This window comes from Dipodomys ordii, unplaced genomic scaffold (assembly GCF_000151885.1).
Source record: "Dipodomys ordii isolate 6190 unplaced genomic scaffold, Dord_2.0 Scaffold3, whole genome shotgun sequence".
NCBI lineage: Eukaryota > Metazoa > Chordata > Mammalia > Rodentia > Heteromyidae > Dipodomys > Dipodomys ordii.
The window spans coordinates 766726-779347 of NW_012267219.1; the positions used below are offsets into that span (position 1 = coordinate 766726).

Genomic DNA, 12622 nt, shown 5'->3' on the forward strand with positions numbered 1-12622 from the left:
CAGAATGGTTGAACAAGTTTACATTCTCACCAACAGTGTTCCTTAGCATTTCCTTTTGGCCATATCCCTACCAAATTTATTATTGGTAGTTTTCTTGATAATGGTCATTCTAACTGGAGTGAAATGGAATCTGAATGTTGTTTAGATTTGCATTTCTTTTATGGCCAGAGATGTTGAACATCTCTTCATGTTTCTATTGGCCATTCTTATTTCTTCCTAAGCAAAGTCTCTTTTTAAGTCTTTAGACCATTTATTAATTGGATTGTTGTTTCTTTGAGGATTTGTTTTTGGGAGGTTTAATTTTCTGAGCTCTGAGTATATTTTACACATGAGGCCCTTTTTGGATACATTGCTACTAAAGACCTTCTCCCATTCTTGGGCTTTCTATTTGTCCTGCTAGCTATGTTCTTTGCCATGCAGAAACTCATCTGTTTGATGCAATCCCATTTATCCAATCTTTTTTGATTTGTTGTGATTCTGGATCTTTTGAAGTTTTAACCTGTGCCAAGGAGCTTTAGTGTTTCCCCTATCCCTTCCTGTAATATTTTCAGGGTCTCTGATCTTACATTGAGGTCTTTGATCCATTTGAAATTGATTCTAATGCAGGGTGATATATAAGGATCTAACTTCAGCTTTCTGAATGTGTATAGCCAATTCTGCCAACACTATTTGTTGGAGAGTCTGTCTTTTTCTATCTTGTGTTTTTTGCTCCTTTATTAAATATTGAGTGGTTTGGTTCTGTGGGTTCATTTCTAGGTCTTCTATTCTATTCCATTGGTCCTATACTTGTGCCAATACCAATCTATTTTTATTAGTACAGCTTTGTAATACAGTTTGAAGCTTCATATTGATATTCCTCCAGCACTGTTCTTCCTGGTAAGGATTGTTCTGCTATTATTCCATATGAATTTGGGTGTTGCTTCTTCTATATTGCTAAAGAATGTTGTTGGCACTTTGCTGGGTATTTCAATGAATTTGTAGATAGCTGTGGGCAGTATTTCCATTGTGATTATGTTAATCCTTTAATCCATAAACATGGGAGGTTTTTCCACTTTCTACACTCTGCTTTAATTTCCTTTTTCAGATTTTTCATCATAAATGTCCTTCAATCTTTAGATAAGATAATTCCTAGGTATTTTTGAGGCTATTAGAAATGGAACTCCTGTATTTATTTGCCTTGTTCTTCTCATTGTTGGCATATAGAAAAGCTACTAGTTTTATGCGTTAATTTTTAGACCTTGCTACTTTGCCAAAGTTTCAGATCAGCTCAAGTAACTTTCATCCCTCACATTTTAGTGAGATTTCATCTTACCCCAGTTAGATTAGCCAATATTGTAAAATCAAACAACAACAAATGTTGGCAGTGATATGGGTAAAAGGAACCCTAGTGCACTGCTGGTGGGAATGTAAACTAGTACAACCACTCTGGATGGCAAGAAAGTGGACTAGATTTGTTTTCATTACATTCTTAATGTTTTCTTAACAACTGTTTGCAATTTTCCTGGTGCTTTCTCCAGTCTCTATGGGCCATGTTCCCATGACTACTGAGGCAGATTGGCTTTTTCCCCAAGTTCATCAGAGATTTTTCAGCATGAGTTACCATGGACTCCTTTTTTATTAACTTGGTTACAGATTTGGAAAATAGTATAAACACGGAAATTAGAGGATCTTCTCGCTAAACAAAGAAATCACAACACACATTATTCCAAAGGTACCACAGCTCTGTGGACTCACTTCTCAATGATAGAAAGAAAACCAAAGCTGTTTCCTGGTCTGATTCATGTTGGCTCTAAAAGGATGGAGAGAAAGCTAATGCAATCAATTCGAGAGAGAAATCTTAAGCACAAGATGAATTACTAGGGTACCTGAATTCCTATTATGTTAATGTTCAATATAATATTCAATTTAAACTTTTTCTTTAAGAATATTTGTAATCCACTAAAAGAAAGATACAGTAAACTGACAGAATGTAAGTATAATAAATTCTATCATTTATTACATTTTTAGACCTGAATAAATAAGTTTTTAAAAAAATAGATCTTCTTAGATTGTTAGAATTTAGGAAAGGAATTCTTAAGATAATATTAATTCAAACATTATTTTTAGACTATTTTATGCTGAATAGTAAATAGGCATTGATACAACTATATTAAGCAAAAAATGAGTAAGAAGCCATCCAAAAGTAGCATAATTTGAGTGCTGTGAAACTTCAAGAAATTAAAACTAGAAACTGATGGCCATATACATGTATTTCTAGTGGAATTAGAGGCTGAAGCACAGGAGTGGAAGGTGGAAACAGAGTATTGGAGAAATATTTCTGCAAACCCATAATTGATATAAAGTGTTTATTTCTTTAGCATAAACTACAGGTTATCTAAGTACACCAAATAGTTTATAAAGAACACATGGGAGAAACAAAATAGTGTGATGAGCAAAAGTTTTTGACTTATGCTTAGGGTACATTTGATTGTATGATTGCCATTATGTGGACATTTGGGAATTTGGAAATCATATTTGGAGTTCCAGAAAATGCTACCAAGAGCAAGTGCATGTGTTAAGAGATAAATAAATTCAAACTGCTATCAACACAAGAGACATCAACAAGAAAGTGAGTGTCTTGAAATTACAAATTGGTGACAGTTAAATCATGTATGCAGCAATAAGGTAAGTTGTAAGAGAATTATGTCCCTGTTGTGTATTTTAAAATACCCATTCTACACAGAAATGATGACTCACACCTGTAATCACAGATGTTCAGAAGGCTGAAATCAAGAAAATTGTAGCTTAAGGTGAAGGGCAGAAAATTAGCCCAAGTCTATCTCAACAAATAAACTGATACATTGGTGAATGCCTCTATTCCAAGCTAGGAAACATAACACCCAGGAAAAAATACAAACTCCATGGAGGTAAAGAAGAAAAAACTGAAACAAAAAAACTGCTGACAAGCCAGGTGCTGGTTCACGCCTATAATCCTAGCTATTCAGGAGGCTGAGATCTAGCATCACGGTTCAAAGACAGCCTGAGCAGGAAAGTCTGTGAGACTTGCCTCTCCGATTAACTACCAGAAAACTGGAAGTTACACTGTAGTTCAAAGTAGTAGAGCTCTAGCCTTGAGCAAAATAGCTCAGGGATAACATCCAAGCCCTGAGTTCAAGATCCATGACCAACAAGACAAAGTGTTGAGGTCATGGGTCAAGTGGTCTATCATTTGATGTGGTACCTGCTTACCAAGTACAGCACCTCTACCACCAAAACAAACCTGAGGACCAGTGGCTCACACCTGTAAACCTAGCTATTCAGGAGGCCAAGATCTGATTATCTGGGTTCAAAGCTAGACCAAACAGGAAGTCCATGACACTCTTAACTCCAATTAGCCAGCAAATTGCTGCAAGTATAGGTTTGATTCAAGTGGTAGAGTACCAGCCTTGAGCAAAAAAGTTATGGAAAGATAAATTTTCATCATTTTCACTTTAAAATCATAGGGAAAACACATGATCTCAGTGAAGATCAAGTATACATTAACCAACAAAAGGAAAACCTTTGTAGACCAAGACAATAGAAATAGTTAATAGTTTCTTATCCACTATCAGCCAGGTACTATTGTAAGCATCTTATATGTTCATTAATTTTTTAGCATAATATAGGTATGAAGGATAATTTTCCTTCCATTATAAAATAGTGAAACAGTAACAACATAAACAAAATGGGATCATGAGAAATAACAAAGTGAAATCAATCTGTACTTGTGGAAATGTTATTCAATATCTGCTTAAGCATGTTTAAGTTTAATACATTAAAAAGCGATTAAATGTAGTATTTGGGGCTTAGGGAAATGAATTTACAGCATTTTAAAGTAGGTACTAAACTTAAACAAGCAGAAAACTAAAATTAAATGTAGTGGTTTTTGTCAGGAGTATGTTTTATGCCAAAACTAACATCCTATACCATAAATTGTATTGTCCTCACAATATTCAATTCCTTCAGTACCAAAACGGGAAAAGAGTAGAACTGCAATTCTAAAATGATGAGGCAAAACTAGAGGGATACTAAAGAAAAACATTGTAAAGAAAACATAAATTTTTATAATTTATTGACTAGACCTCAAAAACTTGTGTGTGTGTGTGTGTGTGTGTGTGTGCGTGCGCCACTTTTGGGGCTTAAACTCAGGGTCTGAACATTGTCCCTGAACTTTTTTGGTCAAGGTTGATGCTCTACCATTTGAGGCACAGCTCCACTTTTGGTGGTTAACTGGAGATAATAAATAATCTTACAGACCTCCCTGTCCAGGCTGGCTTTAAACTCCCATCCTTAAGATAAAACCTCATGTTCATCAAAAAACCAAACAATCCCACTCCTGGGTATCTATCCAGTTGACCACAAACCAGGTTATACTAATGCCACACTCACAACCATGTTCATTGCAGCATTGTTTACCCTAGCCAAGATATGGAATCAACCCAGATGCCCCCCAATGGATGAATGGGTCAGGAAAATGTAGTCTATATACACAATGGAATTCTATGCTTCCATCAGAAAAAAAGTGACATTGTCCCATTTGTAAGGAAATAGAAAGACTTGGGGAAAAATTATATTAGACAAAGTAAGACAGATCCAAAGAAACATAGGTTGCATGGTTTCTCTAATTTCTAATAATTAGAATGTGCCTAAAAATTACAAGTAAATGGACAGCAAAAGAAATAATTACAATTGGACATGATCAATCAATTAAATATCAGCCTAAGAAAAAGGATATTCCTAGGAGAGGATCATAGGAGCTCAATAGCTATGTGCATATGACCACATAAAATGATGCTTATCAAAGTGAACTCCAAAAAATGGAAACAAGAGGTTTTTCTATTGTATGGCTTGAAGTTATTTCTTTTTTCTCTTTCTTTTATTTCTTTTGGTATATCCCCTGTTGTCACTGTTTTTAATTTCTGTATGCTTTGTCTTGGATTTAAATTTATATGATTTGGGAAAGGAAAGGGGAAACACAGAAACAGTGGGATAAAGGGAGAATCAAGTCAACAAGGATACTCACTAGATATTATGTTGGAAATAAATTTACAACTTGGATGAAAGGAAGGGGGTGGAGCAAGTGTTCAAAAAGAAATGTGCTCATTATCTTAGTTATGTAACTGTGGCCCCCTCTGTAGATCACCTTTACAATAAAATTTAAATTAAAAAAAAAGATGGCAACCTCCTGAATTGAAAGGATTTCAGGTGTTAGCCACCTGCACTAGTCTAAATCTCAACATATTCACCAATAAAGAGTTTATAAAGTGAAACTCAAACTATGTGCGATGTACTTGAACTTTATGAATGACAAAACTTCAAGGAAAACATAAATAGGCTAAATCTTGTACTTACAACAATTACTCATCATTTATTGCCTTCTACATTTCTCCACAGCCAGAAGCAAACAATAATATTCTTTCTGCTATTCTTGGTCAGTGGATACAGAGTTTCAGTTGGACAAAAGAAATAAGTTTTGACATCTACTGAACAGTAAGTTGAATATACTCATAGACAATCTCTCACACATTACAAAACAGCTAAGACAGTAAATTCAAATCCTTCATCCAAAATGAAGAAAGAAAAATAATCTGGTTGCTTTAACCATTCTACACCACATGCATACATCAAAATTATACAGTTAGGGGTTGCTGAGTAAAAATGATGTCAATAAGAATATATGGATGTTAAATGAATTTCAAACTTCATAATACTTGTAAGATAAATTTATTTAACACATGATATTCTCATAAAATAGATCCTGCTTTAATTCTGTTCTGGGAGAAATGATATGTCAAAAATTGAAATCCAAAAGGATGGATTTCAAATCATATAGGCTACTAAGAGTCTGAGAGATTTGGGGGTATTAAACTTTAAATATCAAAAATGTGAATGCATGAGAAAATGTGTATTAGACCTCTTATAGAATGCTTAGTTTTTAAACTTAGGAATGTATGCTGCAATTAATTATTAAGTATGACTGAACAGGTTTTATAGTTAGTGTGATGAGTAAAACATAATGAAAGTATAACCAAATGGTAGTTTTGAAGTGTTAACATGGAATTTATTCACTGTTAAACAAACTGATAAACAGGAAAGGATACCTAGAGACTTTTGCTGCTTTTCAACACAGGAATGAATGAAAAGAAGTGGACTAGATTTGTTTTTAATTAGGTTCTTAATGTTTTCCTAAGAATCTATTTGCAATGCTCCCGGTGCTTTCTCCTGGCTCTACAGGCTGTGTTCCCACAGCTACTAGGGCAGATTGGATTTTCGCCAAGTTCATTTAGTGGTTTTTTTTCAACGTGAGTTACCATGGATTCCTTTGTTTTTTAACTTGGTTAAAGATTTGGCAAATAATATAAATATAAAACATAATTTGAAAATCTTCCTACTAAGCAAAAGGAATCATAACACCTCCAATTTCAAAGGAACCAAGAGCTCTGAGGATCCACTTTTCAATGATAGAAAGAAAACCAAACTGGTGTCCTTGTCTGAATGATGATAGCTTTACATAGATAAAGAGAAAGTAGACACAATCAATTAGAGAGAGAAATCTTTGCTTGAGCTTTCTCTCTCTCAATTAGAGAGAGAAAGCTCAAACAAAGAGTGTATTTCTAAACTACTAGTAATCCTATCATGTTAGTGCTCAACATAATATTCATTTTCAAGGGGCTGGGAAGGTGGCTCAGTGGTAGATTGCTTGCCTTGCATGCCTGAGGCCCTGGGTTCCATTCCTAAGCACCACATAAGCAAAAAAAAAAAAAAAAAAAAAAGCCGAAGTGGCGCTGTGGCTCAAGTGGTAGAGTGCTAGCCTTGAGCTGAAGAGCTGAGGGACAGCTGAGTTCAGGCCCCATGACTGGACCCAAAAAAAATATTCATTTTCAAATTATAGCTTCAAGAATAATTGTAAATCTGTAATAGAAGGTTACAATTAATATAAATTCCTTCATTTGTTACATTTTGAGGGACTTGTCTTTTGAATAAATAGATATTTCCAGATTGTTAACAATTTGGAAATATCATCTTAACATGATATTAATTCAAACATCAGTTTAGAGTACTTTTATGTTGGATAGTATAAAGTCATTGATGCAGTTATGTTCAGCAAAAACTGAGTAAGAAGTCATTCAAAAGTAGCATAATTTGAGTGCTGTGAAACTTCAGGAAGCCAAAAATTAGAAACCAACGACAAAGTATGTGTATTTCTAGTGGAATTAGCAACTGGGGCACTGGAGTAGAAGGTAGAAGCGTAGAGCATTGGAGGGAATATTTCTACAGATACACAATTGACATAAAGTACTTATTTCTGTAGTTAGCATAAACTACAGGGTTTTTTTAGTTTGTATTTTCTTTTTTATTTTTTTATTTTTTATTGTGGAAATACTGCACAGAGGGGTTACAATTACATGGGCAAGATAATGAGCACATTTCTTATCAAGCATTGTAGCCTCCTCCTTTGTTTCCCCTTCCCATCCCTTCCCATCCTCCCCCGCCCTTCCATACCATCCTTTCCTCCTTCCTCCCCGCTCCCTGCCACCAAAATTGTAAAGTTCATTTTCGACATAACAACTTGTACATCTCATTGTTGCAATGAAACCACAGGTTTTCTAATTCCAGTACACTAGTTTGTAAAGAATGCATGAGAGAAACAAAATACAGTTTCATTTCTGACTTATATTTAGGGTGCATTTGGTTATATGATTGATATTATGAGGAAATTTGAAATCATATTTGGAGTTCAAGAAAATACTACTCAAAGCAAGTGCATAAGGTAGGAAGTAAATGTATTCAGTTATCAATACAAGAGACATTAGCAAGGAAATAACTGTCTAGATATTACAAATTGGAAAGATGACAGGTAAAACATGTGTATGAAAAAGGTAAGTTGTGAGAGAATTGTATCAATATTGCATAGTTTAAAGTGCTTATTCTAGACAGACAGGATGGCTCTAGTCTCTAATCTCACATGTTCAGAAGGCAGAGATCAAGAGGATAGTATTTTAATCTGAAGGGCAGAAAGTTATCGAGAGAAGGTCTCAACAAATAAACTGGTGTATTGATTTATGCCTCTATTTCAAGCAATATAGGAAACATAGCACCCAGGAAACAATACCAGACCTAGTGGTGAGGGGAGAAAATAACACAAAAAGGTGCCGAGAGTCATGGGTCAAGTAGTGTTTCACTTGAGGTGGTGCCTGCTTACCAAGTACAGCATCTCAAACACCAATACTGAGCACCAGTGACTCCCACCTGCAATCCTAGCATCTCAGGAAGCCACAATCTGAGGATCTTAGTTCAAAGCCAGACCAAACAGGAAATCTATTGGACTCTTAATTCCAATGAACTGGAAAAATACAGCAAGTGGAGGTTTGGTTTGAGCCAAAGCTCTGCTTTTGGCTTTTTGTTGGTTGATTGGAAATAAGAGTCTGACAAACTTACCTGTCCTGGTTGTCTTTGAACTGCCACCCTTTAGACTGCAACCTCCTGAATGCTAGAATTGTAGGCTTCAGACACCAGCACTAGTCTAGACCTCAACATCTTAACCAATACATAAAAAGTTTTTAGAATGAAACTGAAATTATTTGTAAGATACTTGATTTTTTATTGTGAAAATACTGTACAGAGGGGTTACAATTACATGGGCAAGGTAATGAGTGCATTTCTTATCAAGCATTGTTGCCTCCTCCTTTGTTTCCCCTTACCGTCCCTTCTCATCTTCTCCTTTCTTGCCCCCACTCAAAGTTGTAAAGTTTATTGTCGACATAACGTCTTGTACATCTCATTGTTGCAGTGGGTCCACCTGTATCCCTATTTAATCAATTTGTTTTTTCCCTTCCCCTCCACAAATTATACCAACATCAAATACAGTGAAAACAGGGGTTATACCGTCAGGGAGGGACATACAAAGCAACAAAGAAGTATATTATAAATATGTTAGAAACCAGACCAAGAAAGAAAAAAGATTTGAGTCCTTATCTTGGGGGTTCATTTCCCTAACATCAACTTATCTAACCTTTTCTGCTTGACTCAGACATATACTAGTTATTGCAAATAAGGGAAACCATGAGACCTATGTTTCTTTGGACCTGGCTTACTTCACTTAATAAAATTTTTGCCAAGTTTTTCCACTTCCTAACAAATGGGGCAATGTCATTCTTTCTGATGGAGGCATAGAATTCCATTGTGTATATATACCACATTTTCTTGATCCATTCATCTATGGAAGGGCATCTGGGTTGGTTCCATATCTTAGCTATGGTAAATAAGGCTGCAATAAACATAGTTGTGCTGTGAGCTTTAGTATGGTCTTGTTTGTGATCATTTGGGTAAATGCCCAAAAGTGGGATTGCTGGGTCATAGGGGAGCTCTATGTGGAGTCTTTTGAGGAACCTGCATACTACTTTCCAAAGTAGTTGAACAAGTTTAGAATGGCTATAATCAAGAACTCTATACTTGAATTTTATGAATGGTAAAATTTCATGCAAAAGATATATAGACTAAAGAAAATCCCAAATTCAGCTGTTAAGCATTCAGCCTCTTTGTTACAAAGAACACTTCAAATCACAAAAACATTAGCAGTCAAGTCAGGCACAGATGTTTCAGACCTACAATCTAACAACTCAAGAAGTTGGGCTCTGAGGATCACAGTACAAAGCCAGCCCCAATCAGGAAAGTCATTGAGACTCATCTCCAATTAACCACCAAAACACTGAAAGTAGAGCTGCGGCTCAAGTGGACAGTGCTAGTTTTAAGCAAAAATGATCAGAGACAATGCCCAGGCCCTGAGTTCAATCCCCAGGACCCACACAAAAGAAAAAACTAGCAGCCAGTTTTGTTTGGGGAAAAAACAAATTGAGGGGCGAAATATGTCTTCAGTGGTACAGCACTTAACATGCACAAGAACTTGGATTCACTCTCTACCACCACAAGAAAAGAAAAACCCAGAAACAAGAAATTAAATAAGATTTTGAAGCCATAGTAATGGGAAATAAATAAAAGAGGTGACTATCTAGGAAGTGATCACCAGAAAGAAGAAAGCAGGGAGATTCTAAGGAGCAAAGGGGACTGAAGGGCCTTGCACATGACATAACACCAGCCTGATGAATCCCACCTCTTTGAAAAAAGAGGAAAAACAGGGAAGAAATGGGAATAAAGTAGAGGAAGTGAAATGTTTAAAAATTCACTGTGGAGACATATATTTTAATTTCATAAATGCATGTTAGTTCAAAGCAAAATGCTGAAACAAGGATACAGGTTGACCCATTGTAACAATGAGATATACAAGACACTATGTTGAAAATGAACCTTACAACTTCAAGTGGGGGGGGAGGATGGTGGGAGGGAGGAGTAGGGGAGGTGGGGAGGGAGGAGTTGGGGAAGGGGGGAAGAGATGGTAAGGGAAAAACAAAGGAGGGGGTAACAATGCTTGATAGGAAATGTACTCATTACCTTGCTCATGTAACTGTAATCCTCTGTACAGTATTTTTACAATAAAAAATGAACAAAAAACACAATTACATGTACTGTACAAAATAATATATATATGTATATTATATTATCTATACATGAAATACATACATATTATGTAGTAAATACATAACACATATAGTATAATATGTAATATTATGTATTGTATTATATAATATATATGTTAGTATGTTAAAAAATAATAGTATAATTAACATGTAATGTGTTATAATATCCATAATATGTAGCATTATGTATTTAAACTGTGGAATATGATATAGATACTTGAATTTTTAATTCTACCTTGCAATCATAACTGTGAATTATAAACCTTAAACTACTACTATAACTGATAAGTATAATAGAATGTTTTACTTCATGTGATGATATTTTCATAGTTTTCTTGCTCTATTAATTACTATTCCACCAAAATATCTGAATTTTCAATGCAGACTGAGTAGCAGTCAGGAGTGGATGATGAGAAATCACACCGTCACAACGTTCCTCCTCCAGGGCCTGACTGATGACCCACAACTGAAGGCTGTGCTCCTCATCTTTCTGGGTCTCACCTACATGCTGAGTGTCACCGGAAACCTCACCATCATCTCTCTCACCATCGTGGATCCACAACTGAAAACTGCCATGTACTATTTCCTACAAAATTTCTCCTTCTTAGAAGTCTCATTCACATCTGCTTGTATGCCGAGATACCTGTACAACCTATCAACAGGAGACAACACAATCACCTATAACAATTGCATCACTGAAATATTTTTTACAGATCTCTTTGGTGTAACTGAATTCTTTCTCCTGGCTACCATGTCCTATGACCGCTATGTGGCCATCTGCAAACCCCTGCATTATGTGAGTATCATGAACAGCAGGGTCTGTAGGAGACTTGTTCTTTGTTGCTGGGCAGCTGGCTTGTTGATCATACTCCCGCCATTTACCCTGGGCCTAAGCTTGGAATTCTGTGACTCTAATGTCATTGACCATTTTTTCTGTGATGCATACCCCCTCCTGAAAATCTCATGCTCACAAACATGGCTCATAGAGCAGATAGTCATAGTCAGTGCAGTGCTAACCTTTGTCATGACCCTATTATGTGTAGTTCTATCTTACATGTACATCATTAAGACCATTCTACAATTCCCTTCTGCCAAGCAAAGGAAAAAGGCCTTTTCCACCTGCTCTTCCCACATGATTGTGATTTCCATCACCTATGGCAGCTGCATCTTCATCTATGTGAAGCCTTCAGCCAAGAATTCAATGGCTGTCAACAAGGGTGTGGTTGTCCTTACCACCTCCATTGCTCCTATGCTGAACCCCTTCATTTACACCTTGAGAAACAAGCAGGTGAAACAGGCCTTCAGTAACACAGTCAAAAGAATTTCATTGTTGTTAAAGAACTAAGGAAATTCACCAATGTAAAATAATAACTTTAGATAAAGTTTTGGTGTAAAGATCATTAGTTTCTCTGCATTTATCTTTGGATTTTGACGACATCCTTTCCTAGCAATTCCAAGATGACTCAGAAAACAAACAAACAAAAATACACAATACACATACTCAAGGAAATAACAGGATGGCCTTGCCTATGGATAATCCTTGGCAAAACCACAAATAAAGTGAAACAAAACATGTATAAACTCAACATGTATTTTGATTTCAGTAATTACACTATTGAAGAATATTTTTAATAACAGAACCTACTTCTGGCACTGAGAATAGAACCAAAAACCCATAAATCTCTGATTCCATCCCTCACATTTTAGTGAGATTCCATCTCACCCAAGACAGATTGAATGAAATCATGAATTGAATAACAAAAAATATGGTCAGGGATGTGGGGGAAAAGGAACCCTATTGCACTGTTTGTAGGAATGTAAACTAGCACAACCACTGTCAATGGCGGAATGAAGGTTCCTCAAAAAATAAATATGTATGTTCCCTAAAACCCAGACATAACATTCTTCGGCATCTACCCAGAACACCACAGGATATCATAAAGATACTTGCACATCCATGTTCATTGCTGCAATATTCACAATAGCCAAGTGTAGAAAGAACCCAAATGCCATACAATAGATAAGTGGATCCAAAAAATATGGTACCTATACATATGTAATTTAACACA

At 35.8% G+C, this 12622-nt stretch overlaps 1 protein-coding gene across 1 annotated transcript; it reads left to right on the plus strand.

Annotated features, from left to right (window-relative positions):
• Positions 1-10962: 10962 nt before the first annotated feature.
• LOC105988589 (olfactory receptor 6C2-like) lies at positions 10963-11898 on the plus strand. The gene has a single exon (XM_013020259.1). The coding sequence runs from the start codon at positions 10963-10965 to the stop codon at positions 11896-11898; it is 936 nt and encodes a 311-aa protein (XP_012875713.1).
• The last annotated feature ends 724 nt before the right edge of the window (positions 11899-12622 follow it).